At 29.3% G+C, this 15,960-nt stretch overlaps 1 protein-coding gene across 1 annotated transcript in view; it reads right to left on the bottom strand.

The window, feature by feature from the left end:
• Gfrl (Glial cell line-derived neurotrophic family receptor-like) overlaps positions 1 to 15,544 on the bottom strand; it is a 598,276-nt gene extending 582,732 nt beyond the window's left edge. The window contains exon 1 of the mRNA XM_076399821.1: positions 15,366 to 15,544. Within this exon, the coding sequence (XP_076255936.1) occupies positions 15,366 to 15,411 (46 nt within the window). The 5' untranslated portion in view covers positions 15,412 to 15,544. The remainder of the gene's footprint in view (positions 1 to 15,365) is intronic.
• Between the last annotated feature and the right edge of the window lie 416 nt (positions 15,545 to 15,960).

Raw genomic sequence — 15,960 nt, 5'->3', positions numbered from 1 at the left:
ACATAAAAGTAAAGAAAGATTCGTGTATACATATAATGAGATAATGTTCAGTGGCGTAGTTTTTTACATTTATAAATACTTTGTTGTTTATTGAAAGTTAATGGAGATTAAAGTTAATAAAATACAATTTAAAAAATTATAGTGTGTATTAGTTGTTGAGAGAGTTTGCATATATTTTAATATACTTTAATACTTTGATTATTGTAATTAATGTTATGTATCAAATACATTTCTAAACTTATATTGAAAATACTATGAAAACATGTTTTACTAACATCATTTTTAAATTTTTACTCTGTTGAAACATAATTAATTTAATAAATTTTGGTCGCATTTTGACCACAGAGCGATAATTAGTTTATATTAAAACACCAAACGATATTTATTACAATATAGAAACACATAGTGATTGCTGATATACCAATTATAACAAATCGTATCTGTTGCTATATTCTTTGTCGTTCCTTGCCGTTTCCGTCTAACCGATTTAATATCGAGTGAGGGGCGAAAAAATGTGATTTCTCTCGCACAATATCAGAAACTCGAATTTCGCCGGTACATAAACGACCCCGTTTCAAACGAGGTATGAAATTATTTCCTTTGAAGTCAGACCACAAAGTTCTGGTTTGGATTAATTAATTCAATTAAGTTATAAGGTCATATTGTTCTAATGAACGCGAGAGGTAATGACCGTAATTTGTTTCTAACGTATGACTTTTTGTCATAGAAGGGCTGAGCATTTACCCAGACCACCGCATAAAATACTAATGTACCTACTAAATTAAGGCACACTGCTTAAATATAAATTAGTGCTCGGTCTCTAATTACGATGTGCAGACAAAAACGTAGCATAATATAGCGTCTGTTTAAAAATATATAAAATTGAAACAAAAATGCATAAAAAAGCAAGTTGTACGAATCTGACTTCTTAGTCTACGTAAAACTATATTATACTATATTAAAATAGTATGAATTATGTTGAACAATAATTTTCTGTTATATTTAAAAATCTTTTAAAACAATTAAAAGTTTATCTGGACTGAAACTTCTACTTAACGTGGGCCTCAAATCACGGCCCTTGGCATTAAGCCTACGAACTTATCTATCACCGCCTGTTACTGGCGGGACTAAGATGGTTTTTCGTATCAAATTTTACAAAAATAAATTATCCCAAACATACATTCACAACCACGAACCAGCAAGATTCGAACCCACGACTATCGAGGCGAAATCAATAGGATTTGCTGTCTTGTTGCATTAACCACTGGTGCTATAAGGCCGGCTAGGACTAGAATTCCCTCTTCCCTCTTAGATATGTGCTGTTATTTTTCAACTGATTATCTGTTAATGGATAGAGTTATAAGTATCCCATTAGAAAATAGGAGTAGTTTTTGGTTGAAGCTCTAGTTTTCAGAAAGTTGTATATATAATATGCATTCGCTTCAACAAAGAAAATATATTTAAATGAGATTTTAACAAAAGTATAAAATATGTTATATGTCATTTTATCACTAAAGGCTTTTGGTTACAGTTCTGAGTTGATATACTAATTACAAAAAAATTACAAAATTAATATAATAAATAATAAGGAAAAAACGACACGATATAATCAATACTCAGTTAATATTCAATGATGTTTCCAAACTATCTACAAGGAAGACTATTTAGCTATTACATATCAGCCATTCATCCCAAAAAATCAGTAAAACTAATAATATTAAAATGAATTTTCACAAAACTTTAGACTGACACAGAACAAAGATAGAATAAATAAACTGCATAGTCTCCGATAAAAATTATTTTGAATGAAACGATATAAATAGACATTAATTTGAAACTTTACTTTTATTCCAAAGATCGCTGTATTTTTATCAAATTAATATAACTTGCCCAATTATAAACTAAATAAGTTATCATTTTACTTACAATTTTTGCAGTGTATAATTTTATAAATTAAATAGTGGTATTTTTTCCTAAAAAATAACTTTATATTCGCATATATCTATTAATACTTATTCAGTCAAGATATATCATAGCTCATTTGAAGAGTAACAGACCAGCAAATATTATTAAAACGTAATATTCGTCATATCAAAAGAGGCATATAGATATCTGAAAAACGTGACAGAGGGCTACAAACTCCGAACAAATCTCTCCAGCAACGAAAAAAAGGACTTGGAAGCAATATCTACAAACTCTACTTGAGACGCAAGAGAATGCTGAAGTTTGGTAAGACATATATCTGAGCGCTGGAAAGAGAGAAAGAATAGACCTCCAACACTAAAGGAAGACTAAAAAGATACTAAAGTCATAGGCCCAGAAGAACAACAAGGCACCAGAAATATAGTAAGGAATAAAATAATAGATTAAATCCCCTCAGAAATCTATAAATAAGGTGGCGAAGAATTAACAGAAACAATTCATGCATTTATAGCTAAAATATGGAAGGAAGAGGCAATCCTCGAGGTCTGGAGAAAAAGTATTATTTCTCCTATTTATAAAAAGAAAGATTAATTAATTAAAATGTAATAACTATCATGGAATATCTCTTTTATGCGTTGCGTACAAAATTATCACATGCATTATTAGCCAACCCCTGCAACCGCTGACTGAAGATATAATTAGTGAATATTATCAGGTTTCAGTCGTGAAAGATCTACAATGAACCAGCTGTTTACAGTAAAACAAATACTACGTAAACACATTGGGAACACGACATTGATGAATATAAAATATTTACATATTTTAAATAGAATTATGACTCGATTGAGACAAATAAACTGTATCAGATATTGATGACATTAGAGATACCGCAAAAACTAATCAGAATGATAAAATTAACAATACAAGCACAAAATTAACAAAATTATCACACGACAGAGGTGGTACGAATCCAAGGCCAACTAACTGAAGTATTCAATATCTCGAAAAGCTTAAAACAAGGAGGTGGGCTGGCCCCCACCCTATTTAATTTAGCTCTAGCATACATAGTAAGGCAGGTAGATACCCCGAGGCAAAATATGCTAACCTCCAAGACGTTACACCTTGGCTGTTTATATAGATGTTTAAAAGTTTTAAAAAACCTCAGAGATTCAAAACTCTCAGAATTCATCAGACTACAACGGTTATTGTAGACAGGACATGTGATAAGAATGGAAGAAAAGAGGTTACCAAAAAGAATTTAAGATATCTGAATGCACAGGAAACGCTGGGAAGATGAATCTCACGAAGATCCACGCAACATTCTGGGCATCCGAGTGTGGAGTAGAGAGGTAGTAGATAAACAGGCATGGAGGCAGAAGATAAAGTAGGCCAAGACCCAGTTTGGGCTTTATCGTCATGGGAAGAAGAAGAAGAAGAATTGAAACAAATACAACACAAGCTCAGAACTGCTGTTGTTCTTATGATAATGAGTGCTCAAGTAAATTCCACTAGTAAAATTGGTTTTATCACTGTAGACATATGAATATCTGAAATTCAAAAATATTTATGTTAAAGATAAAGCTTGCTTTAGCCAGCCATACGGAACTAAACATCAATCTTATATATGTAGATTTGTTACCTATAAATATCATATAGAGTTAATAGAATCTGGCCAATAAAACAAATTTAATTCGTGAGAGAGCTTTTTAGAAACATAATGTTGAAAACTAAAATGATTGTTTTAAAAACCTTAGAAAGACATGTTTCTTTTAAAGTGATTCTAATGATGATTAATAATATAAACTTTCAATATTAAGGTAAGCATAAATAGTTTATATTACCTTGTTCAAAACTTTCAGGAAATATATTTATAAAAGTTCTTAACAACTAAAACAATAAAACATTATCTAGAAAAATAAAAAATATTGAAAGTAACATTATAAACATTATTAAAGTAATATATATTTTTATTTTCAATACAACTATAACGTATATTATAATACTAATCTCTAATTGCGTTCTATCTCCTTCGTGTGGTAAACACAAATGGTTAATATTATGTTACTAAAAATGGTACTTGCAATATCCAAATAACGCTAGCTAGAGCACCATTGTTAGTAGTAAAAAATAGTGACGATAACAACGACTAATCAAAAACGAAAATTACTAAAAAGCTCATAGATGTCCGGAAATACTTGTTAAGTTAGGTACAGAACTTAGATGAGTGACAGATTATTTGACTCCTAGAAGGAATATTTTAAACTCGTGTAAACCAAGGCAGCTAGGATTACATTTTTCAGCTGTACTAGTAATGTGTTACTATACAGAACATTTTAGATAAAACGAATAATCTCTACTAACGAATCTACACCGCACAAGGTTCTGGCTGATACCGTTACTAGCGACCACATATAAGTATATTTCTATATTCTACGCACTTCACTATCATCATACACATTTAACTCTTTGGCAAAGCTCATTCACACTATGCCATAGTAAGTACTACACTTCTTATTATTGAATTATCCGATTCGACGGTGGTAGGCAACAATTTATTTTGAAACCAGCACCTCTTACTTCCCCAAAACTAGCAAAGAATAGCCGACAATAATATATTGAAAATTAAATAAAATTAAATACTCATTAAGTAGATGTTAAATAAAAATAATATTTCTTTCTCCATTCCATTCATGCTTTTATGTCTTTAATCAAGACGACGAGAAGAAGAAGACCTAAGCTTACTTTGAACGAGGGTTTTTCGTCTCTTTTGTAAGCATTTACCTGATACATCCATTCTATATTCGCTTAGGCTACCTTCTAGGTTTTCTAGCATTCAATCCTCGATTCCCATATTATCTTTGCCTATTTCGTGTCCTCTGAGCTGAAATAATCCCTACAAACTTAGTTGTCTCCTTTCCATGGACTCTCCACTGTTCCAATATTGAGGTTTTTTCTTATGTATTTACTTCTCATTATATTTAAGTGTTATACCCCTGCGTCTTTTGAAATATTTTATTCTGCTACATGTTTCTTATTTTTATATCTCTTTGACAATACTCAATACGACATTAATTAAATATACATAAACATACATAAATAATAAATATAATAAAAGCAGAAGTTTTAGTTAGCAAATAAAATTCCAGTTTTTACTTAGTTAACATAAAAAAAAATTTTATGAAAATACTATTTAATCATATCAACATCAATAACAATCTTTTCACCATTCATTTTTGGTTTTTTATAATTCCAATGTGAATATTCATATTTGATCAACATCAACATCAATATCAAAAAAGTATAGTTTAATACCCACAAAATATGCATATTAATTACCTGTAAAATCTACATAATTCCAACATGACCTATTTAAGATACAAAAAGCACTTTTCTTATCTGAAATATATATTCATCACCAGATATAGAAATTAAACAATAACAAATTGAGTATCTATATGAAAGGCCAAAAAAATAAAATTCGCATGTTCATATGATCCGAAACAAGGATTAATATGATAGTTATTATGTATATGATAATATATAAATCATTCTACAAAATTTTTATCAAAAAGAAATGAATAAGCCCTTTTTCCGGAATATAAATGGAAGATTATTGTACTATATTATGATAAATATAATAAAAATATTAGCTAGCGTGTGCAATTTAATTAGCAACCTTTTATTGGACATAAAACACACTTTACAACATGTAGATCGCTGAATCTGAAATTATAATAAACGCCCTATATAGGATTTCTGTGGCATAAAAGAAACTACCGCCGTATTAAAACAATAGCTTAAGGAAATTATAGAGAGTATGTTATACGGATATTAAATATGTAAGTATGTCGCCTTTAAAAATACATAAATTGATATAAATGTTTGTTTCTTTTATAGGCGTTATTCCCTGATTTGATTTATATTGTATTATTACGGCTAAATTAAGTTATACCAAGGATTCTTTTCGTAAAATGTAGTAACCGTTGTTGTTATACATGTATGTCAAACGAAGGTATATATTTGAAAGCTTATTATCGTTTTTTGCTCGCCATTCAACAGCGTGGCATCTCTCCATGAAATAAAATAGTACTTTAAAATAATCTAAGAGCTTATATTATTTTAATCCCCTTATATATTATAACTAGCGTAGTTGTTAGAAATCCAGGGATATATAAGGCTGTTCCCTTTTAAATTCATTCAAATAACTGGAGTCAGATTTCATATCAAGAAAAGAGCTCAAAGGTTGGGTTGGCAGTCGTTCCCTAGATATTGTCAGCGCTCATTCAGCATCGGCATAGATATGTGAAGTTAGGGGCAGCAAAAGTATGGCAGCTGAATTTGTAAAGGTGTTCAAGAACTCCTAGCCATAAACTATACCAATTAAAAAACATATTGATAAACACCTTAGCCCCTGCTTTCCCAACATAAGTATCAGAGTTCAGAAGGCCAGCATAAGGTACAGCCGGACTGAAGTTGCTGTGAATCAACATGGTCTACAAGAATTTGGACACGAGCTTGGAATTCAGGGTGTACGATTACCAAAGGTTACCAAACTTGCTATGCTGTCGTAATAAACTTTTCAAATAGGACAAGGACCATATACATCCCTTTAACCGTTTTATTAGGATGGAGATGTTATAATATCGCTACAATGACTGCACAATCTAAAGAACGAGACCGCGTGTTTGTGTTAAATCTGAATAATGTAACGAGTAAATACAAATAGACATACAATTTGGTTTTTATTAAAATAGATTTAAACCCCATCGTTGTGTGCTCGTCGATCAGCAGTAGAAAAAACTTTCCATAAAATAGAATTAAATTTAAGAGGATATAAAAAGTTTTTATTATATTGAGCCCATCACATATCACAACTTATAAGGCAACAAATCACGAAAACGCATGAGGATCTGGTACGTTTGTGAAGAATTTTAAAAAAGGTCAATGCAAAAACAGTTTCAAACAGAAAAAGTAGTTTCGAGTAGAATACGTTTAAAGTTTCGTTTTCATACGTCGAGTCACTAAACCAGCTGTCTCCGAAAATAATTAAATTTTAAAAACTCTAATATATTTTAATAAATGATTTTTTAAAGATTTCTGCGCCAAAATAACTCCATTAATCAAGTCATTAAATAAACACTTTCAACAGAGTTAACTTGTAGAGCAACCAAAATTATCATACTACTTTCTGCCATGAAATGCTGTATAAACTTCCTACTATATACCGCATATAAATAGGTGACATTTTCGACAAAAAAATGTTCCCAAAAGTTTTTGTCCGGATAATCCAGAAAAGCATTTGATTTATTGTTTTTCTTTTGTTTTGTCTAATTTAATTCTAATGCAAAGCAGATATAAAAACAGGTGAACCTGAGATAATATGAATGAAGAAAAATAGCAATAGCTAATACTAAATATATAAACAAATGAATTAAATGTATAATATACCATTCACGCTATAATATAATATTTTTAAATAAACTGATATAGTAAAATTCTGTAAATGTTGTTTCTGTAAAAGTAAATGTTGAATGTTATTTTAAAGGAATTTATTTTAATTTATGGAATATTGTAAAGCGATTGATTTCAAGTGATCGGAATTATGGGCATCTAGTTTCTATTTATTTTTTCAACAATATCTTGAGTTATAAGATATTATTAGCTCACCATTATCTCTTCACTAATTCTTTAACAAAAATCCAGGCCTTAACGTTCCACCATTTTCCTATTCCTTGTATCCTGTAACTATTTCTGAAGTTCAACATACTTATTATCTGCAAAAATTGTTCTAAAACTAGAGAATCACGTTGTTATAGTAATTTGTTTAGTAAATATGGAAAATAAATATGAAGCCATTCTTGCCAATCTTTATTACTTTTTATTTGATAGTCCTTTTTACTCATTTTCTTAATTAATAAAATACAAATGGTAATTATTAAATTACTTTATACCATTTATCACATATTTGTCTTATAATTGAAACATTTTGCATATTTGATATTCCAAGGCTAGTTCTATTAAAATCAATATATGAAAATAATGCTTAATCAATAATCTTTAACAAGCAACAAGTACTAAGCTGAACATCTATAGGTACACCATAGTAAAATATATTTGAATCATGTAGTTGTTTTTTTTTTATTTAATACGCTACAAATATATAACTCGCCACTATGGTAGCCGCAGTGGTCCGCGCTAAGCAATAGATCAGGATAAGCACTTGGTAAAGAGGAAAATCTTAAACTTATACAGAAAATGCTGTATCTTCATTTTTAAATGAATAATGTAAATGTAATAAGTATTCGTTATTTTATTATACTACCAGCAAGTCTAATATAAATGATATTAAAATTATGCATGTGCTAACAACGAGGGCATTATTGATACAAATATATATTTTGATGATTTGTATGTTATTAATTGTGTTTTGTTACAACTAATAAAATGCATATAAGATATAATAATATGTCTCAAACATTTCTGGTATAATAGCTCATCTCTTCGCGCAAAAGAATTTAACATGAAAGACACAATTTGCCAACTTCCTGTAGCCAGGACCAATATCAAAATTGATGAAATCAGTTTCGGAGTTACAGCTTAACAGCTGTTAAAGCATGGGTCCTCCATTTCAAATAACAACTAAAAGCGTATATAAACAAGGAATATAATATTTTACTTTTAAGTAAAACATAAAAGGGTGAAGCTTAATGATGTAAAGTTTGATGATAGCCTTTCATTATATTTAATGGATGCATCTTTATGATACTAAGGTTTGACTTTAATTTTCATATATATAATAAAATCGCAAATAAAATGGTGACATATTAAAATTCGTATTTTCATTTTGTTGATTTTTATCACATACTTTTCCTTCCTGCTTCCTTTTTGGAAAAGCTTTTATTATACTTCACTTTTTACTTCAATTTGGCGGTATCTGTAACTGATATAATTGAAAGTTGAAATCATAAATTAAGCGAAGACCAAAATTGTATGAATATTACAAAGCGTGACTAATAAGCAAGTCTGATCACGTTATGTGAAGAGTTATGAAGTTTTTCTTTACATTAATTACAGTAGTCCATTAGACAAACTGCCACTTATTTACGTTAAAACAATGGATTGAAAATCGTTACGCAATTACTCGGACAGCCTTGCTTTGATAATTATTTTTAGTACACGGATTTCTTGTGCAAAAAATGGCAATACAGGATGTTTGGTCTTTGGTCGAAGCGGACTGTAAATTCTTTAATTAACATAAACTATTTTTCTTTTCTTTTTTTGAAAAACAAAAATTTGGAAAGCCATTCCAATCGCCGTAGAAACAGTTGCGCAAAATGAATGAACACAAGATTGACAAAAGCCACCAATTTGCCACGAAGGTACAGTGATTATCATAATTAATTGTACTAAATGTAAATAATAGAACCATCGTGAATATCCTATTGTTGTTTCTTTAGTAGGGAGGTATTATATGTATCACAGTAGTCTTTCCAACATATTGTTAGTTTTTATATTAAAATCAAATAGTAATTATTTATAACGCAAAATGAAGAGCTCAACTTGAACTATCTGCTCATAATCTCTTAAAAATACAAACTGTTGCTATTGAAATAAAAATGCGATTAAATGGTTCTGTAACATGCGAGAAATCAGTCATTTCGGACGTTCACATGGAAATACTCAAATGGATATCCCTAAAACCACTATACACTACTACATCGTACTAGAACTTTTTCTATGGACTTGCAAGTATTTTAGTACAAGAAGTAACTACTTTGTAGTTATTATTTAATAGAAACATTAAATTTTAATTACTAGAAAATATAAAAAAATCAAAGAACTTTGAAAACTATGTGTAATAATAGAAATACATATAATACATATCCTGTAACATTTTCAAAAAAAAACCATTATATTAATTTGGTTAACATATAAATATTTTATTAAATGTTACTGTTGGTTGAAAACTCCGCTCAAGCAAATTATTAACTTTCCAAATTCTAAACCAAATATTCAACTTTAACAAAATATAGACATGAAATGGGAAATAGACGTTTTTAATAAAATTAAATTTTACAAATACGTTAAAATGATAGGAATTTCTGTGTGCGGTAGAATAATCTAGTATTGGTTTTTTTGGTTGATTTATTATTAGGCTTATTGATATGTATTTAGCTTTTCAAACAATTCTAGTTTTGAACAGTATATTAGCATTACGGGAAATACTCATATAAATGACATATAATAAAAAAAACATTAAATTCTCTTAAATAATATAAAAATATATTAAAATTTATATGTTATATTTTAATTTTAGAAAGGCATTTATAAAAATAAATTGGTACAATATATATTTTACAAACCTCATGCCATCATTTATATAAATTCTTCTTTCTGAGCTAACGTTGACTCTAATTGATAAACCGAAATAATTCCCTTGACTCAGTGAAAAATATTTTAAGTTTTATTTAATTATAGTGATGGCTACATTTGCTGATGATACTGCGATTATAGCTGTCGAAGACAATAGTGAAGAAGCCTCATGAAAATTACAACAGGCAAGTGACAATATGAATAATTATACACAAGCTTGGAAAATAATAATTATCGAAATTAAATTTGTGCATGTACAATTCACCTACAGTCAGACCGTACAACCACCATTAACATTAAATAATACTATCATTCCATATAGCAACAACGCTAAATATCTCGGAATGAATCTTGATGTAAATCGCTGGAAGGAACATATAAAGAAGAAAAGAAAAGAACTGGAATTGAAATATAGGAAAATGAATTGGCTAATTGGAAGAAAATCACAATTATCAGTACATGATAAATTGCTATTATATAAGCAAATACTGAAACCTATATGGACATACGGAGTTCAGTTATGGGGATATTCTGCAAAGAGTAGTTCTGAGAAAGTCCTGAGAAGTATAGTAGGCGCACCCTAATACTACAGGACTCACTACTTACATCGAGACTTTCAGATTCCCATAGTCAGTCAAGAAATCAAGAGAATTGCAAGGGGGCATGAGGAAAGATTTCATTTTCATGAGATTAATATTGTATTACAAATTTTAGATACCACCAGAGCAGAATACAGGCTCAAAAGAATAAAACCATCTGATCTTGTGTAGTGTTGTGTAGTGAGGTGCATGTAATAAAATATACAGCAGTGATATGTATAAACATTATTTCATCAGAGACTGAAATAGGGCCGATGGGTCCTCCTAGTTATATACCTAGATTTAAGTTATCATAAAGACAAATCGTAGGTTAGTTGGAAACGACTAGTAACAATGTAATAATTAAATAATAAAAAAATTAGCTGTGGTTGTTTTTATTGGAACTAAAAAAACTGTCTTCATAATGTACTATAACGCTCGATCACTACATAACAAAAGCATACTCGACTCCACCTATAAGCAAATAAAAGAATTCTCTAATCTATTTTGCCACCGTTAGTGAGACATAGACGTGAATATAATATTACTATGCTCCTGCAAGAGGTTCTAGAATGGCACATACCCGATACTGCCTTCCCATCTTTCAAACTGACTAAGAAAGTGTTAACATCAGTTTTGTGTATTACCAAAGGAACTATCCTACTATCCCTCAAACTAGTAATAAATAAATACTGTTACAATATGAATGTAAAATATCGATAACATTAACTATTTTTGTATCCAGAGAATAATAACGATGAAAGTATGATTAAATGGGACTATGGAGAACATGAAGCAAATCTAAGAAACCTTAGTATATAGAAGAACCATTCCATAAGTTAGATACGCTTAGTAAATCAAGTTATAAATTAGATTATTACTACGTTTCTTTCATAACTGCACCAATTCACAAGCAAAGTGAATACGAGGTATATAAATCTGTTTTAAACCCGATTTTCAGTTTACTTGCCTTTTGTGTACAATAGAGCATATACACAAAATATAGCAGAAATATAAAAGCATTATAAAAATGAACCCTTAAAACATTCTCAAGTCCATTTAAAATATTCCGTAAACATTAGTCTGTATGCCGAGATAAAGTAGTACCCATGAAGATAACCGATATTTGTAAAATAGATTTTCAAATAATTTAGTAATTTTATTAAAGAAGTTATAATCATATATTATAATTTCTTTAAAGTAATTGATATTTGCAATTCCTATTTTAACAAAAAAATAAACAAAAATCATCCAACATATAAGAAAATATATTTATTAGAAGAGTATTTGTACTCATTAAAATTTTTGGAAAATACTGCCTACAAAATTCTGATATCCAGTTTTTGTATTTTTTCCTATAAAATCCGTAACGTCAATGTACAATACAACATATAAACAAAATACAAAATTTCTATAAAGGACAGATCTTAAAGCAATATAAAAATCAAATTTAAAAAGCAATGATGTTCATCTAAAATATTCCATGAGCATTAGTGTGTATACGGAGTAAAATAGTACGAAAATGGAAATAAGCGATATTTATAAAATACATTTTTTAAAGAATCCTATAACAAGTGTTATAGTGTCGCTAAACAAAAATCCTCTACCATATCACGAAAAAAATATCTTGTCAAGATACGCAGGATATTTTTTATTAGAATAATATTTATACTGATTATATTTTTTTAATAACTCCCATCTTCTCTTGATAATGTTGGTATCTGGACTTAAAAATGGAAAATCAAATTAAATTAAGTAAATAGAATTCAAAAATAAAAGAATCACGCCACAACGTATATTTATTAAGGGCATGCAAATTCCATATGCCAATACAGAAAAATACCTTGGCATGACCCTGAATGCCAAGCACAATTGGAAGAAGCATACAAAATACAAACGCGATGAACTCAACATCAAGTTCAGGGAAATATTGAACGTTGCGTGAACGAAACTCCGAGAAATCCATTTGCAAGGAGCTTATTGTTTATCAGCAGATACTGAGACCAGTGTGGAGCAAGTTATTCGGAGGTTCCAAAATATGATGCTGTATGAAGTGTATTGTGAGAATAGATGTCGGCCACCGAGAAAAATGTCGATATTTCGATATATTGATATTATAAAAATGTCAATATACCGTTTTCGATACTTTAAAAAAATATCGATATATTTATAAAAATCCCAGCATCGCTAATTGCTAGTACGCCTTTTTATGTACACTTTTGAAACCTCCATCGCGATCTAGAAACTGATATGATCAGAATATTTGCCAATTCCCCTCAAAGAAGACTCTAGAGCCACGTCAACACGGAAGCGTCAAACATAATATGACATATAATGTAATTAGATGTCCAAAATCGAAAAAAACATTCTGATCTTGCAAATGTTTGAAGACTAAGTGATTCAGTGGAAAATAGTTTAATTGTAGTTGTTAAGTAGGTTAAATCAGATTAAAGTTAATTGTAAGTGTAAACTAGTGCACTAGTTTTAATAAAAAAATTTTTTAATAAATACAGGTATCATAATTGTTTATGATACCATATATATATGATATATATATATATATATATATATATATATATATATATATATATATATATATATATATATATATATATATATATATATTATGATATGTTAACCAAATATAAAAGCTAGATCTTAGCGCATTATAAAAATGAACTCTCAAAAACTCATGATCTCCAGCTAAATTATTCCATAATCATTAGTCTGTATGCCAAATAAAATAGTACCCATGGAAATAACCGTTATTTGTAAAATACATTTTTAAACAAGTTAGTAGTTTAATTAAAGAAGTTAATTAAAGCAAATAAATATTATAATTTCTTTCAAATTATTAATATTTGCAATTCCTTTTATAATAAAATAATAAACAAAAATCATGTATCATATACCACAAAAAATACCTTGTCAAGCTACACAGAATATTTTTATTAGAAGAATGTTTATACTAGTTATATTTTTTAATTACTGACATCCAAATTGTTTATAATTAGTTTTAGACTTTTTATCATATAAAATCTATCACACGAATGTACAATAAATCATATACACTAACTGTGGATAATATATAAAAGCCAGACCTTAAAGCAATATAATGAACCCTTAAAGACTAACGGTCTTCAGTTATCATAATCCATAAGCCTTACTCTTTATGCCGAGTAAAGTACTACTCACACAAGTAAAATATATTGTAGTTTTATTAAAACTTTATTAGAATAATCAATTAAAACCAACATATATTATGATTTCTTAAATGTTATGAATATTTGCAATTTACTTTTAATCAAAATATTAAAAAATATTTTTCATATGGCAAAAAAATACCTTGTCAAGTAACACAGAACATTTTTATTAGAAGAGTGTTTATACTAATTATATTTTTTTAATAAATACTGGCATCAAAATTATTTATATGTAGTTTTAAACTTGTTATCCTAAAATAAATCTATCATACGAATGTAAATAAATCTTACATACAAAATATAGAAAGTATATAAAAGCCAGATCTTAACGTAATATAAAATGAACCCTTAAAGACTAATGATCTTCAGCTATCATATTGCATAAGCCTTACTCTTTAAGCCGAGTAAGTTACTACCCACAAAAGTAAAATATATTGTAGTTTTATTAAAACTTCATTAAATAATCAATTAAAATCAACATATATTATGATTTCTTAACTGTTATTGGTATTTGCAAATCACTTTTCATCAAAATAATAAAAAATATTTTTCATATGGCCAAAAAATACCTTGTCAAGTAACACAGAACATTTTTATTAGAAGAGTGTTTATACTAATTATATTTGTTTAATAAATTCTGGCATCAAAATTATTAATATGTTGTTTTAAACTTGTTATCGTAAAAAATCTATCATACGAATATAAATAAATCATACACACAAAATATAGAAAGTATATGAAAGCCAGATCTTAACGTAATATGAAATGAACTCTTAAAAACTGATGATCTCGGGCTAAAGTAATCCATAAACTTTACGCTGTATGGAGAGTAAAATACTAACGAGAGAAATAATTAAAACTTCATTAAAATTATCAATTAAAACCAAAATATATTATTATTTCTTAACCGTTATCAATAGTTGCAATTCATTTTTGAACAAAATTATAAATAAAAATCAAAAATCATTAACCAAAAAAAAACTTTTTTTGTCTACCTACATAAAATATTTTTATTAGTAGAGAGTTGATCGAATATTTCCTTTAACGACATTCGTCAAAAAAATCGAATCTCGATCACAAAAAAAGAGGAATCCATAAAATACCGCAAAAAAACTTTTTAATGTCATGGCAAGCTATGTGTTGATATGTTTTGATACCGATAACTGAAACGAATAATTTATTCGACCTAATATTGTGCATTATTAATCATCATTATATACTTAAAAAGGAATTAATATGCGTAAATGAACAGACACGGACAATAACAACAGACAATTCATTTACTTACCGACAAAAAACATCAAAAACAAAACACGAAACTGTACACTCCACATGTTTTCGTGTTCCTGCTAAATCAACGCCCCAACGAACGAATGAATATTGAAGCGACGCTTTGCGGCAGACTTCGGTCTGCAAAAAAGTTTTAAAATTTTGCGGCAAAAACACGACAGTCGGCGGATCGGCGAGCGGCACAGAACGGCTTCGTTCCGGTTAGTCGTCTGACGACAGTTGTAATGCGGATGCGGTGTATCGCATGGCACCGGCAAGCGACCACCACGCTAAAGCTCGCGCCAGCGCTTCTTCCAGTCGCATTCGTGTTTTCCTGGCGTCGGAGACGGTCGTCTGCAAAATCGCCAGCTTTGCCGGTACATGCAATCATTAACAACTGAATGGACTGTGCCGGAACGATGCCGCTAATCTGCACGCCCGACCTGAATGGACAATACCATAAATAGGACGGATTTTAAACCTTCGCTTTCTTTCACGAGGTTTTTTTTAATGCAGATAAACGACACTCGAAGCAGCGAGGTTTATATGAGCTATAGTTTTAACTCGCTGGAAAAGTAATTGGACTGTTTTAGTACCACGCTTGTTAAAACTTT

This window comes from Rhynchophorus ferrugineus, unplaced genomic scaffold (genome assembly GCF_030347505.1).
Source record: "Rhynchophorus ferrugineus isolate W39M unplaced genomic scaffold, kcgeb_rfMv2 rfM3, whole genome shotgun sequence".
NCBI lineage: Eukaryota > Metazoa > Arthropoda > Insecta > Coleoptera > Curculionidae > Rhynchophorus > Rhynchophorus ferrugineus.
This window is presented reverse-complemented; position numbering and strand designations above follow the sequence as displayed.